Source organism: Rhopalosiphum maidis, chromosome 3 (assembly GCF_003676215.2).
Source record: "Rhopalosiphum maidis isolate BTI-1 chromosome 3, ASM367621v3, whole genome shotgun sequence".
Lineage (NCBI taxonomy): Eukaryota > Metazoa > Arthropoda > Insecta > Hemiptera > Aphididae > Rhopalosiphum > Rhopalosiphum maidis.
The window spans coordinates 22593389-22606984 of record NC_040879.1 but is presented as its reverse complement, the minus strand read 5'-3'; the positions used below and the strand labels follow the sequence as shown (position 1 = coordinate 22606984).

General features: G+C 27.0%; 1 protein-coding gene and 1 pseudogene across 1 annotated transcript; both read left to right on the top strand.

The window, feature by feature from the left end:
- The first annotated feature begins 446 nt into the window (after positions 1-446).
- On the top strand, positions 447-1060 carry LOC113557835 (annotated as a pseudogene).
- An 11365-nt stretch (positions 1061-12425) lies between these two features.
- LOC113557834 lies at positions 12426-13596 on the top strand. Its single transcript, XM_026963378.1, has 2 exons — positions 12426-12656; positions 12997-13596. Exons 1-2 carry the CDS (start codon positions 12426-12428, stop codon positions 13594-13596), a joined length of 831 nt encoding a protein of 276 aa, XP_026819179.1.

Genomic DNA, 13596 nt, shown 5'->3' with positions numbered 1-13596 from the left:
TATACGGATAATTGGAACAAGCTGGAGGAAACCAATTTGCTTAAGAAAGAACACTTTTTTAGTACTCTGACTGAAGAACACGTTAACGAGGATGATTATAAATTTGCCATAGCTGTATGGAATCATTTTAATTGCCGCACGCTTGAAGAGTATTCGGACCTTTTTTGAAAATCAACGTTTTGCTGTTAGCTGATGTATTTGAGAACTTCCGAGATCTTTGTTTGATTACATATAATTTGGACCCAACCTTCTACTTCACTTGTCCTGGCTTCTTTTTTGATACGATGTTGAAGCTAAGTACAATGAAGCTGGAACTACTTCATGACTATGATATGTTGTTGATGATCAAAAAAGGTAACTATTGACATTATTTTATAAAATAATATTATTATTATAAGAATATTTTTATTACTATTGGTATACGTGGAGGTCTAACGCAAGTCAGCATGCGGTACGCGAAAGCCTATAGTGAAAAAACACCCAATTTTGACCAAATGTATACCAAATTATGGCTTGTTTACCATGATTGTTAGTATACATTTATAGAGTTAAAATTATTTTTATTAATATTATTATACTTTTTTAGGTAATTATTTGTATGGATGGGCGATGAGTCAGTACATGCCATATGGAGGGTTCAAGTGGGTCAAGTCAACACTCAACGGGCTGAACGATATGACCGATACCTCACCTATTGGGCGAATATACGAGGTTGATTTATCCTATCCACAAAAATTTCATAACAAACACAACGACCTGCCTTTCCTTCCTCAAAACAACATACCACCAGGCTCAAAACTAAAAAAACTGATGGCAACATTAGAACCAAAAAAAAAAATTACATTTTTCACTACCGTAATCTCCAACAGGTTATCAAAAACGGCCTTAAAGTGGAAAAAGTACATTTTATTTAAATTTTATTTAATTGGTATATCAGATCTATCATTCTAACATTTTGTAATAGGTTTATAGAGTCTTGCAATTTAATCAGTCACCATGGTTAGCAGATTATATTAGCCTCAATACAGAGATGAGAAAGAATATAAATTTCCAATTTTAGTTTTATTTTTTTCTAAACTTCGTAAGTCTTCATACAACTTTTTCAACTTTTTTGCACAATTATCACGATCTTGATTTGGAATCCGTGCCTTCTTCCAGTATATTAAACATTCGTCGATAGTTAGCAAGGCACTCGAGTTTAAATTTAAATGTACATTTCGCATATTATAGTATAAAACACTTAAAAAGTTTCGTTTTAAAGGCAATTTACTACTTGTAATTTGGTTATTCATGATACCAATCAGAAAAATTTTATTTCGTGACATTTTAAACATTAACACTATGCTCGTGACTTGTGGCCAGTCGAACCGTAATGGCGTAATGATTAAATACGTAACGCATGCAACTTATGTATGAACGTCCGTCTACAGATAATAAGTATACTATTATCTGAAAATAAATTCATATTTACGATAATAATTGAAATATAAAGAATATAAACGGTTGTAGATTATTGAAATACCGGCCAGTGAGTAGCAATCTATTTATATCAATGATAATAAATGTCTGTATGACGGCTGAAAAAGTTTGAAGTGGGCTTCTTAGCTTATTATTACATAAATCAATTTTTTTTTTGTTTTTTAATATTTTCCTTGCAAAATAATGAATTTAGGAAAAATGTTGTCTTACTATTTTTTATAGACATTATTAAGTTCTATAATTAAGGTTCTATACATTTTTATGATAAGTTCTATAGTTTTCTTAATAAATGTGTAAAACAATTAAACTACCCTCTTTTGCCATTTTTCAACCCTAAATCAGCACCATAAGGGGTTGAGTAACACCTTCCAAATTTTACCCAAATTACTTTCTCATGTGACTTAACAAATCCAGTGTGTACGGAATAAATTATATTTAATAAAATATATCACCTATATATATAAGGACCACCCTAATATATATATATATATATATTTTTTTTTTCACATAATTTTTTCTGTAATAGTTAATTTTAAAAGTACAGTCACCCATACATATAAAATCCCATGTAATTCATGTAATAGAAATAATTTTTATTATGCCTTATTTATTAATATATACATTTATATATTATATTAAATGTATCTCGTGTCTCACTGTTTGTAAGTTTATACATTTTAATAAATTCGGCAGATTATTTGTTTAATACTCATACAAAAAAAAAAAACTCATTTACATATATAATAATATTATTCATTTTCGTGACACAGATAATAACATATTTTCATATTTTGTATACTTTTTATAATAATACATTAATAATTAAAACATACTAACAAATGTATACAAATAGTACATATTAATACTTACTCTGTGCATCTAAATAATAAAAATGAATTAACTATATTGTATTGTATTTTATAGGTACTTTTTAATAAACGGCAATGAAAAATATTCATTATAAGGACGCAATTAATATTTATATAAGGATTTTTAAAACTGATTGTAAATAACCTAATTTATATTTTTCAGACTACGATTCTATACTATTTATTACATTACATTTTTTTTATACATTCTTTATTAAATAAAAATGGCGGAACAGCACTATTTGACATATTATGCAATAACTTTTGTTCTATTCAATGTATATCATTTTAATGAATTAAAGATTAAATGATTTTAACACTGTTTTTATTTAAATATTTATTTTTTTTATGAACAATACAAGCATTGTAAAGGGTGGCAATTTATTATCTGCTCCCAGGTGGCATATTCGTTAACCCGGTACTCTGTACGACTGTACACCAAACAAAACATTGTATTTTAATTGATGTGCTAAATCCTTTATAGGTTATAAAAGTTAATTCAAAATTTTCTATCAATTGAACTAAGTTAAGAGTGAACAAAAATTGAATATTAATTTTTAACTCAAGTTAAGTTAATTAAAAAAAAAAGTATCTTGATTTCACATAGGTACTTAAAATTAAAATAATCGGTACCTAAAATTTTTCATGTTATTAGACCTAAGAACTATTATTCTATTATTATTGTATATGTTCCAAACGGTAATAGTTTACGATAACAAATTTTAAAACTTACCAACGTATTTTTCTTTGAAAAAACCTATAAATTCTCCAGGACTCTCTGTAATAGTCGATTTTTAAATTACAATCACCCATACACATAAAATTCCATGTCATTTATGAAATAGAAATATGTTTTATTGCACATTATTATTAATATATTATATTAAATACATCTCATGTGCCTCTGTTTAAAAATTTAAAACATTTAACGAATTCTGCGGGTTATTTGTTTAATATCCATATTAAAAAAAACCCATTTACGTATAATAATATCATTCGTTTTCGTGACACAGGTAAGAACATATTTTCATATTTCGCATGCTTTTTACGAATAATAGACTGAAAACGAACGGGTAAATGGTAGACAGATTATTTAGATAGCAGATAGTTTACAATATATTATGATGAATATATATAGGTAGGTTTTTCTTAACGTATTAGACTACCAAGACTCCTAATGCATCCTGGATGTTTGGTAATGTAGCTTTCGTCACTAATTCCTTAGAATTCTAATAAATAAAATTATCTTAGTCCATGCATGTAACGTTTTTTTATGTAGTTCACTACTGATGAACAATTTCTTACTGATCAGACGATAATAATAATATGATATGAACTATTTCATAGAAACGTAAAATAACCGAAATGAACTTTTATAGAATTACATACAAGAATCATAAATTTATACGTCTATGACCAATCACGATTATTTAAATCAAAATTCAAGACTGATGTTCTGAAGGGATGAACTACTAGTACTTATTACAGGTTATAGTAGTAAATACGAACAACAGCCAAGTCGATCGAAAATATAGTTCTGAGTTGTGTCACATAAGTAGTATTGGTAGTATATGCACCTCAAAATGACTAAATCAAATTTTTAAATTTGGTAATTTAAAGAGGGACTATCAGAAGGATTTGTCGGGTTTATTTATTAGTCGAGTTTAAGACCAAGGTAATTCTACTTATTTTATTTTTTTTACTAACAACACCATTCAGGATCAGATATAATTAATAAATATACCTATTATTAAAATATAAGTCCCAATACTAATAAATTAATATTTTTTAACCAATTTCCATAACATTTCCGTTGTTGAATAAATAATTAAATTTTCTTAAAACTAGATTTAAATGTGAACATTTTATTAATGTCTCTTTAAAATATGTCGTTTGATTATGACGTACTTAATTTATAGGAATCAAATAACTTACTATAAGGTTTAATAATAGAGTAGTTTATATATCCTTCATCATCTAAAATAATATATTATAAGTTAATTTATGATTAAGTTGAATGCTCATTAGGTTAATGCGAAAATTCGATTAAATACAACTACTATATAATACATAAACCTAATTTATCTAAATAACATAGATATAGATACAAGTTATACAATATTTGAAACAATAACATATCATTTTAATGAATATGTGTGATCCAAAAGTTGCAGTCAGTGTCAGAATCTTATACCTAGGTACTTACTTTCAAGTCCACCATCCTCTAGAGCAACTGTTAGTTATATTCAGGCATTATAAATATGATATTGACAAACATAATATATATTGGAAAAAAGTATTTTTAAATAAATAATAGTCTTCAAATAATTAATGTTTTTAGAGAAAATAATAAATTCCTAAATGTATGTGTAGGTTTGAGGTACATAGGAGAAAGTTTACCTCACGTGAGTGAATAAAGGTAGGTATTTCAGAAAAAAAGTCTAATTGATATGTATAATAAATATAGTTTTTTTTTTAAATTTTGAAGTCAATTTTATTACATAAATTACATTGACCTTATTGTATAAGTAACGTAAAGGTATACATACAATGTAATATATAATAATATATTTATCGGGTTCAAATTGTAAAAAACAATTTTAAAATGAAAAATTTGATAATTTGACGTCCCTTAACAATACTTACGATAGCAATCTAAATAAAATAACAAACTAGAATTACATATATTTAAATTGTAATATATCGTCGTTATTTTAGTCGATTTCGTAAAAAAATTAATTTCATACGCTCATAAAATTTTTTTATATTGACGCTGGAGTTTTTTTTCACAGTTAATCGAAGAAAAAGTTATGGAGAACCTTATATTGGGTTTTTTAACCTTAGGTATAAATCACAACAATTTTATGAATTTTCAAATTCAAAATTCCTTACAAATTTTCACGATTTTGACATATTTTATAAACATTTGAACTTTAAATGCTTATAAAGAATCATTATGACTAACAATTTTTTTTACTACGATAAGCAAAACTTATAATAAACCTTGTATTAAACTTTAAAGATATTTAGAATGCAAATTTTTTTTATAAAAAACTTAGAAAAATCGAAAATTTCAATTGTCTTTAAACAACTCTAGAAAATGACTATCTTCGATTAGCTTGAAAATTATTAAATAAAAGATTATTTTTTTACCAAAACATTGAATTAAATTAAAATATAAAATACTAGTTATCCCTGTCCCTATGAGTCTTTTAAAAAAAACATGATTATGATATTATTTTCGAAGATATCGCAATGTGTAAATTCTCAAGAACAGCGCGGCGACATACTTTATTACGATAATGTGACAAGAAAAATTTACACATATTATTATAATGTTATATACTCACAAGACACATTCAATAACAATAATTACAACAAGAATAGAAGATTACGATACTGAATATTGTGTGTGTGAGAGCAACTGTTACTCCTGTGCCTGCGACCTATTTAATTTATTTTTAATTTACGTTGCGGCGGCGGTGTCGATAACAAACCTACAAGTGTACATCTTTTACAAAAAACATTATTAATCCATATAGGTATGACAATTACAGTCATTTATCAAAACATTGATATTTGTATAGACGAAATCAAGCAAAATGTATTATCATTTCAAACGTATCTCCTATCTCCTACTATTTCACACGTATGTATGACTGACGCATTAAACCTCATAGGCATGAATACAATACGTCAATCACCTTATTATTATATCTTAAGAGGACGTCATACCCGCATGTGTTGTCTCTGTCTTACGAACGTAAGACATCAAATTTGCGTTTAGCAGATTCAATTTTATGCTGTTAGCCTTAATATTAGAGTCAATTTATCTATTATCAAACTTAAAGGTAATAATATTATCTCGGGCATCTCATAGGCTTTTATTGATATTTTCATTTTTGAGCGAGTTACGAGTATTTTAAAGTTTTAATATTTTTCATAATTAACTCACTTAAAAATTAAGATGTTAATAAAAGCCTATAAGAGGCCCTAGATAATATTATTACCTTTAAGTTTGATGATAAGTAAATTGACTCTAGTATGAAAGCTAACAGCATACAATTGAATCGGACATCATACATGATTTTTAGTATTTTTTCTTAGTTTCGAGAAAAATTTAAATTACTTAATACCATATAGGTAAATACCAGTGTTATAAAACATGTTACTCTCGGGCTCGTTCGTATATAATGATATGAAATGATTCTCAAAACTAAAAAAATATTATCCAAAACGTGATGATGGACACAAAAATAAAAACAAAAAAAAACACATCATTGTAATCATCACTCCGTTTAGAATCAAAAATCAATTTACCTATTAAAATATAAATATATGTATTTTTTATTATTTCTATTCTACTACATATCTTTATAACAATTTTTACGGTTTATCGGTAACGATGTTAAGATTTTCGAGACGTACTTTGAAGTGGAGAAAATATATAAAAATGATTAGTATTGATAGATACACATATTTCTTTTGTATATAGTACAACAATTTAGAATTATAGCATATATAAATATATTTAAATTAATTTACAAATATTGTCTTACAATATTGTTAGCGAATAATTAAGTCCTTTCTACGTTTGAAAATGATTTTTATATGTAATGTTATAACATGTTATTTTATTTTACTTACATAATCTACTATTTATTATCTGTATAATACTTACCTTTATATTCTAATAAAATAAAATGTATTAAATGTAATTATGTATACATTATACATTTTTAATATAGTATGTCCATATTAGACATTATACGATTAGTTATTGATTATTTTGTAGCAATATATCATTGTAATTTATAATAAGAGTATAAGGTCAGTTAATAATTTAAAATTTAATAAATAAATTATATAAAATATAGTAATATGAATGTTAGCGAATATCACTTTCATATTTTAATTTTAATAGAAAATTACATAATCATTGTTATATTTGTTACCTTTATCGCCAGCATCACTAAAATGTATTATATATATCACTGCCAATGACAACGTTATAAAATCTTTATAAGAAATCATAGTTTTTGTTGAGTTATCTACAAAAAACGGGCATATGTATTGCGTTGCGTAGGTAGAATGTTATTAAGTTTTGAATTGGTACGATGTTAAATTTGGTTTTTCTTAACAACAAAGTACACATTACAAAAATAATTTAATAAATCATTGTTTATTTTTAAAAACTCACATATGTACAAACATGACGCACTTTTTTAGTACACATATTTTTTTGGTTTTCTACACAACAAATTGTTGAAAAAGACTTCAAACTTAAGTTAAAATTATAGTAATATAAGAAATCTGAAATTAATTCAGATTAGGTACCTAACCATATTTTTATAATGTTATTATATCATTATTATTTAAAATAAATCACATATTTACATAATAAATATGTAGTCTATATCAACGTAGGAAAAAAAGGTACCTAACTTTGGTCTTTAATCTGAGTGAATTATAAATGTCCAATATTATAATAATAATTGAACATCATTATTATGCCTTAGTAGGTGGAAAAGGACAGTTCTGGAGCACCTCTCCCTGATGTAAAAGATAGCAAATACTGTATAAGCAACAACTACACATCCACCTCCCAAACACCTTCGAAATTTGTATTAATTAAATATTATAAGCAATCTGTAACACATATTAACTCTTCACATGAGTCGCCGCCGCCACCAAACCCAGCGTTATCTATCACATATCGTTATCAAATAAATATTATTTCAAAATTTTTTTTTTCGTTACCAGAGATCTTAGACTATAACATAATATATTCTGACCTACATCCTCATCTCCCCGCCTCTACATCCTAGTCCTCAGCCGCCACCGAATCGCCGTCGCCGAACTCACCACCAGTCCCTTCATCGTCTAAACAAAAGAACAGTTCATAAGAATAACCTATTATTGTTAAAAATACAATTCCAATTATTATATAATATATTATTCTAGACATACCTAAAATGTTAAAGCATTACCACGTACACACATCTATTACCGTAACCACTTAGGTCTATTCTTAAAAGTGTCTCAGAATATTAAATGTACGTATTAGTAGACATTAGGATCCGTCACCATCATACGACACACATCCATCCATTTAACTTAACCTATACACACGTTTAACTAATATTATATAAATCTCTAACCCAAGTCAGACACACATATGCACATACACATATATACATAATCACACATGCACATACATACATACACATACAAACACACACGGACATACACATACAACTACATACAGGCACACACAAACATACACATATATACACAATTACACACATACACATATACAATTAAGTATTACCATCATCACATAATAACAATAATATGTGAACATTTAAATATATATATATAAAAAAAAAAAATTTATAAATATCAGCATTTTTTAGTAATTTTTCTATAAAATCATATAAAAATGCTATAATATACGTCATAAAATTATATACAATCATACAATTTCAATGAATACATATAAAATATTAAAGTTATTATATTAATCAAAATGTCTTAAAGAGCATGCAAGCATACATAAGCCTCATAGTTTTATTAAAACTAGTATATTTTATTAGTTTTATTTTCTTCATAAAATATTTATTGTAAACTTATTCAGAGTAAATTTTTATCATTTTTTTTTCTGATTTTATAGTTTACCCACCGTAAACCATAATTTGATAATTCTTACAATAATCTGCAGTTTATCTTGGTTGACACAGGAGTTTAGATACAATAAATATACCCAGAGACCATTCAAAACCATTTTCAATAAATATATAATTATATATATATAAACATAAAAAAATAAAAATATCCTCCCGATATATCATTTATATATGTATATATAATAATTGTATTAAAACATTCACGTAGTAAATCATCATTCATGCATACTTTAATACAAAAATCTGTACAAATTTAATCATTTCAATAAAAACATAGACAATTTTCGTCACACCTTATTAAAAATAATAATTCTCAGCTTCATTAATTGCTAATACCTCATATGATGTCTAACCACACAAGACTACATCATATGCATAACACACGCATATAAATAGTATCAAATCTAATTCTTCATAAAACATACTTAAATATCATAATTTCGTTAAAACTAGTATATATTCTGTTAGACGCTATTATCGTTATTTTATTTTATTTTAGTTTGTTATACAATATGTAATATAAACATACATATGCATATTCAAATTAAATTATTAATTTCAGTAAAAATATAGCTATACGATTAACAAATATAAATATCTTAATAAAATGTACATGAATAATCGACATGAGTCTTTAGAAGAGTTTTAGATGGGTTGTACTAGGTTAGTTTCTGTTGGGTTTCAAGAAAAGCAAAAAAAAAAATAATAAAAAAAAAATAATAAAAAAAAAATAATGCACGTTCCTTCACCACGGCTAGTGATGAAGGTTAGGTTAGACATGAATCTTAATGCTTTTGTAAAAAGTGTTAATGTTTCCAAAAAACGGCCATTTTTTACAGTAAAAAATAAAAAAAAAAATTATATATTTGACCCTCCCCATCTGTTAAAATCAACTAGAAACAATTTTTTTATACACAAATTTGTTTATAATGATAATGTAACCGATACAAAGTATTAAGATATATTCTATTCAAACGATAAAGGTATAAACAGACTTGCCCCAAAATTAACCGATATACATTTAAATCCTGGACCTTTCCTAAAAATGAAGGTGAAATATGCCACTCAAATCTTTATTGCTACAGTTGCAGCAGGTATGAAATATCATATAACATCGGGATATTTATCTCAATCAGCTAAGTTCACTATTAAATTCATAGAATATATGGACCAACTATTTGATTTATTAAATTTTAAACGAAAGGGAGGTGATAAACATTTTAATAGACCATTTAAAAATACAGACGAACAAAATAAACATTTATTATTCATGTTAACTATTTTTAATAATTTTTTAGTAAACAACAATAATAATGAAAATGTTACTAAAAGAATGAAGTTTATAACTGGGTGACAAATGACCATTAGTGCTGTATTGCAATTGTGGGAAGATATAAAAAAAGAAACATACCGTATTGTTTACAAACCAGGATTGCTTAGAAAATTTATTTGGAAATTTTCGATAGCAAAATGGTAATAATCAAAACCCTACACCAATTTAGTTAATTTAGAGTTTAAAAAAAGTCTTTTTTATTAATTATTTCAAACACTCTGATGGAGCTAATTGCATTGAAGATCTTGACATTCTTTTAACTAAAATAGGCAAATATAATACTTTTAACACGAACATTTTATTTTTTGAAAAAACACCATTCAAATTTTGTTCATTATCTGTAGGGACAGTAGATTGTAGAGATCTAAATGTACCTTCTAGAAATGCATTAACTTATGCATGTAGTTATTTGATTTCAAAATGTTTACAAAAGCACTTTTGTAATGTTTGTTTAAATTTTGCAAAAAAACAAGATAAATTAGAAGATTTTTTTTTATTTAATTATTTTAAAAGTTACTCAAATAAAAAAAAAACTACTTTTGGAAATCTTTTAATGCTACCTGACACATTATATAATTATGTAAATCAATTAGATTCAATTTTTATTGTTAATTTTCCAATTTTAGCTATAGAAAACCAATTTTGGTATAGCTAGCAGTCCAATGGAAAAGTAATGCTTATAATTCAAATATAATGAACCATTTCTTTCCGGTTTTATGATTCGGATATGTTTTCCATCAATAGCACTTAAGCAGTTTGGAAAATTTGCTTTGTCATTGAATTCTTCGGCAATTTTAAGCCACATACCCTGATCAGGGATAGGAATGCATATTTCTTTTAATCTGTTCCAAATACTTTTGCATACTTTTCTGACGACTTCACTTGCAGTACTTCTCCTAATCCGATAGTTCTAATACAGTTCTTTAAAACTACACCCTGAAGCAAGATATCTGGTGAATAAAATAACATAAAAAATCAAATAATTTAAAAACTAACTAAAACAATTTAATAATAATTTAAAACCAAATAACCAAAAATATCCTGTGTGCTTTCGGAGTATTGACTAACAAGTGGAATGTTTTACATACGACTGTTCTAGTCAAATCCAATTTTTCGATTACATTAAAAAGCATATTGTGTTTTACATAATTTTGTTAGAAAGAGAGACGGATGTAATTATGATGAAGACACTTCAGATAAAACTTATAAAAATAATTTGGAGGATTTTGAGGAACATGGCAGATACGTCAATCGAAATGGGATAGAAATTAGAGACAATTTTGGAAATATTAATAAATATTATATTTTATTAATGAGGGGGCTATGCCATTACAATATAGAACAACGGTTTGAATTAAGACTATATATATAAGGTGATTGTTTTATCATTGTACACCCATTATTTCAAAAAGTATTCATATTTTTGAAAACATTTTTTACATAGTTTCAAGTTGTTAAAAAACAACGTTTTTATTAAAAAATTATATTTTTAAAATTTTTTTTAAGTTTTTTACTATCAAAAATTACATATCTTGTTATTTTAGACAAAGCAGGTGATGTTAAAGGTCATCGAAAATTACTAAAATATGTATTTATTTACCAAACATATAAAAATATGTAAAATAAATTTGGGTTTATTTCAATTAAAATGATCTAAATCATACACATTTTGTATCAGATTTAAAATATCTCATTCCAATAAAAATATGTATTTACAATAAAATCCGTTCCCTAGTAATAATATACATATACTACAAATATGATTCTCGTAATATACCCACTTTCCTATACGTCACAGTCCAAGTAAACTCTTTAGAATAATAAGTAAATAAGTAAACTTATTAGAAGAAATGGAAGAGTTATGCCAATTAATTAATAAACGTATGGCTTTAATATGCAAAACTATTCTGCTGTCTTAGCAACCATTATCCAATTTTAGTAAATTAAAATACCTGTATTTAAAATCTATTTTATTTAATAAAAAAAATTACAAAAAATTATAATTTTACTCAACTAAAAAAAAAAATACATGTACATGACAAATTGAGAGACACAGAAATGGAACACAGTAAGAAGACTAGAAATACTGGAGCATGTTGCAGGGACGAGTCCAAAATGGTTAGATGCGCGGTGACTGCAATGGAAAAGATGAGGAATTATTTGTTGGAAACTTCTGTATGTCAGGATACAGAAAATTCTAGCACTCAGGGGGATTATGATTGCGCAACTAACTGCAACAAATACACAACTGAAGAATGTCCATTTCGGGGCACCGGAATGCCACCTAATGTAAGTAACATTCAATCAAATAAGAAGCCACTAGATAATTTGCAAATTGTAAATACTTTATTTGATATTAAATATCACCTATTATGATAATCGTGTATACAAATATGCGTTAACAATAATTTCATAACTGTAAAACCATTGTGTAAAAATAGGACTCAACCATTATTATAGACTTTTTTCTCGACATAATTTTATTTAAAAAAATAAAACAATTCATATTTTTCTCATATTAGGAAAACCGCTTTTATTTTTAATCGGTGAATACTGAAGAGACATTTAAAAGTGTGTATAATTTTTTTTAACATGATTGAATGACAGCTAATGGTCTGTACTCTTATAGTTGTTGCAAACATTCTGCACAAATAAGAGGTTAGGAGTCGGCCGATCGAGTCCAAACATGATTCGACTGCTGCCTGGTCAAGTTGGGGTAGCCGGTGACCGGGCTACGTTTCACCTTGGTCAAGTGATGGCTAGAAGAAGGACCCGTTCAGTCAAGGCCGGTAACACCGAGAAAAATGGCAAATTGGCGATACCGACGACCGCCGTTGTCGACCGGCCGACTGCCACGAAGTATATCAACATTCAGCGCAAAAGGTCAATGCAAGTTTTGCCCACAGTACCGGTGTCTATCAATAATCCAGCGGTTGGTCCCGTCACCGGGCGGCCAGTGAATGATAAAGAGCACGTATTTGTATTGCGGCTATCCAAGGTGTACGACGACCCTTCCGACGTCGCCTGCTTACAGGTTGAGATGCGTCTACCCAACCCACCGATAGCTTTAAAACGAATAGATGCTGAAACGCAATTTATAAACGAAGAAGTAACCGTGGTGTCCACCGGTGGAAAGAATAAAAAGAAATCGAAAAAGGGATCAAGAAAAGGATCGAAAAAGGGATCAAGAAAAGGATCAAAAAAGGGACCGAAAAAGGGGAAAAAATGA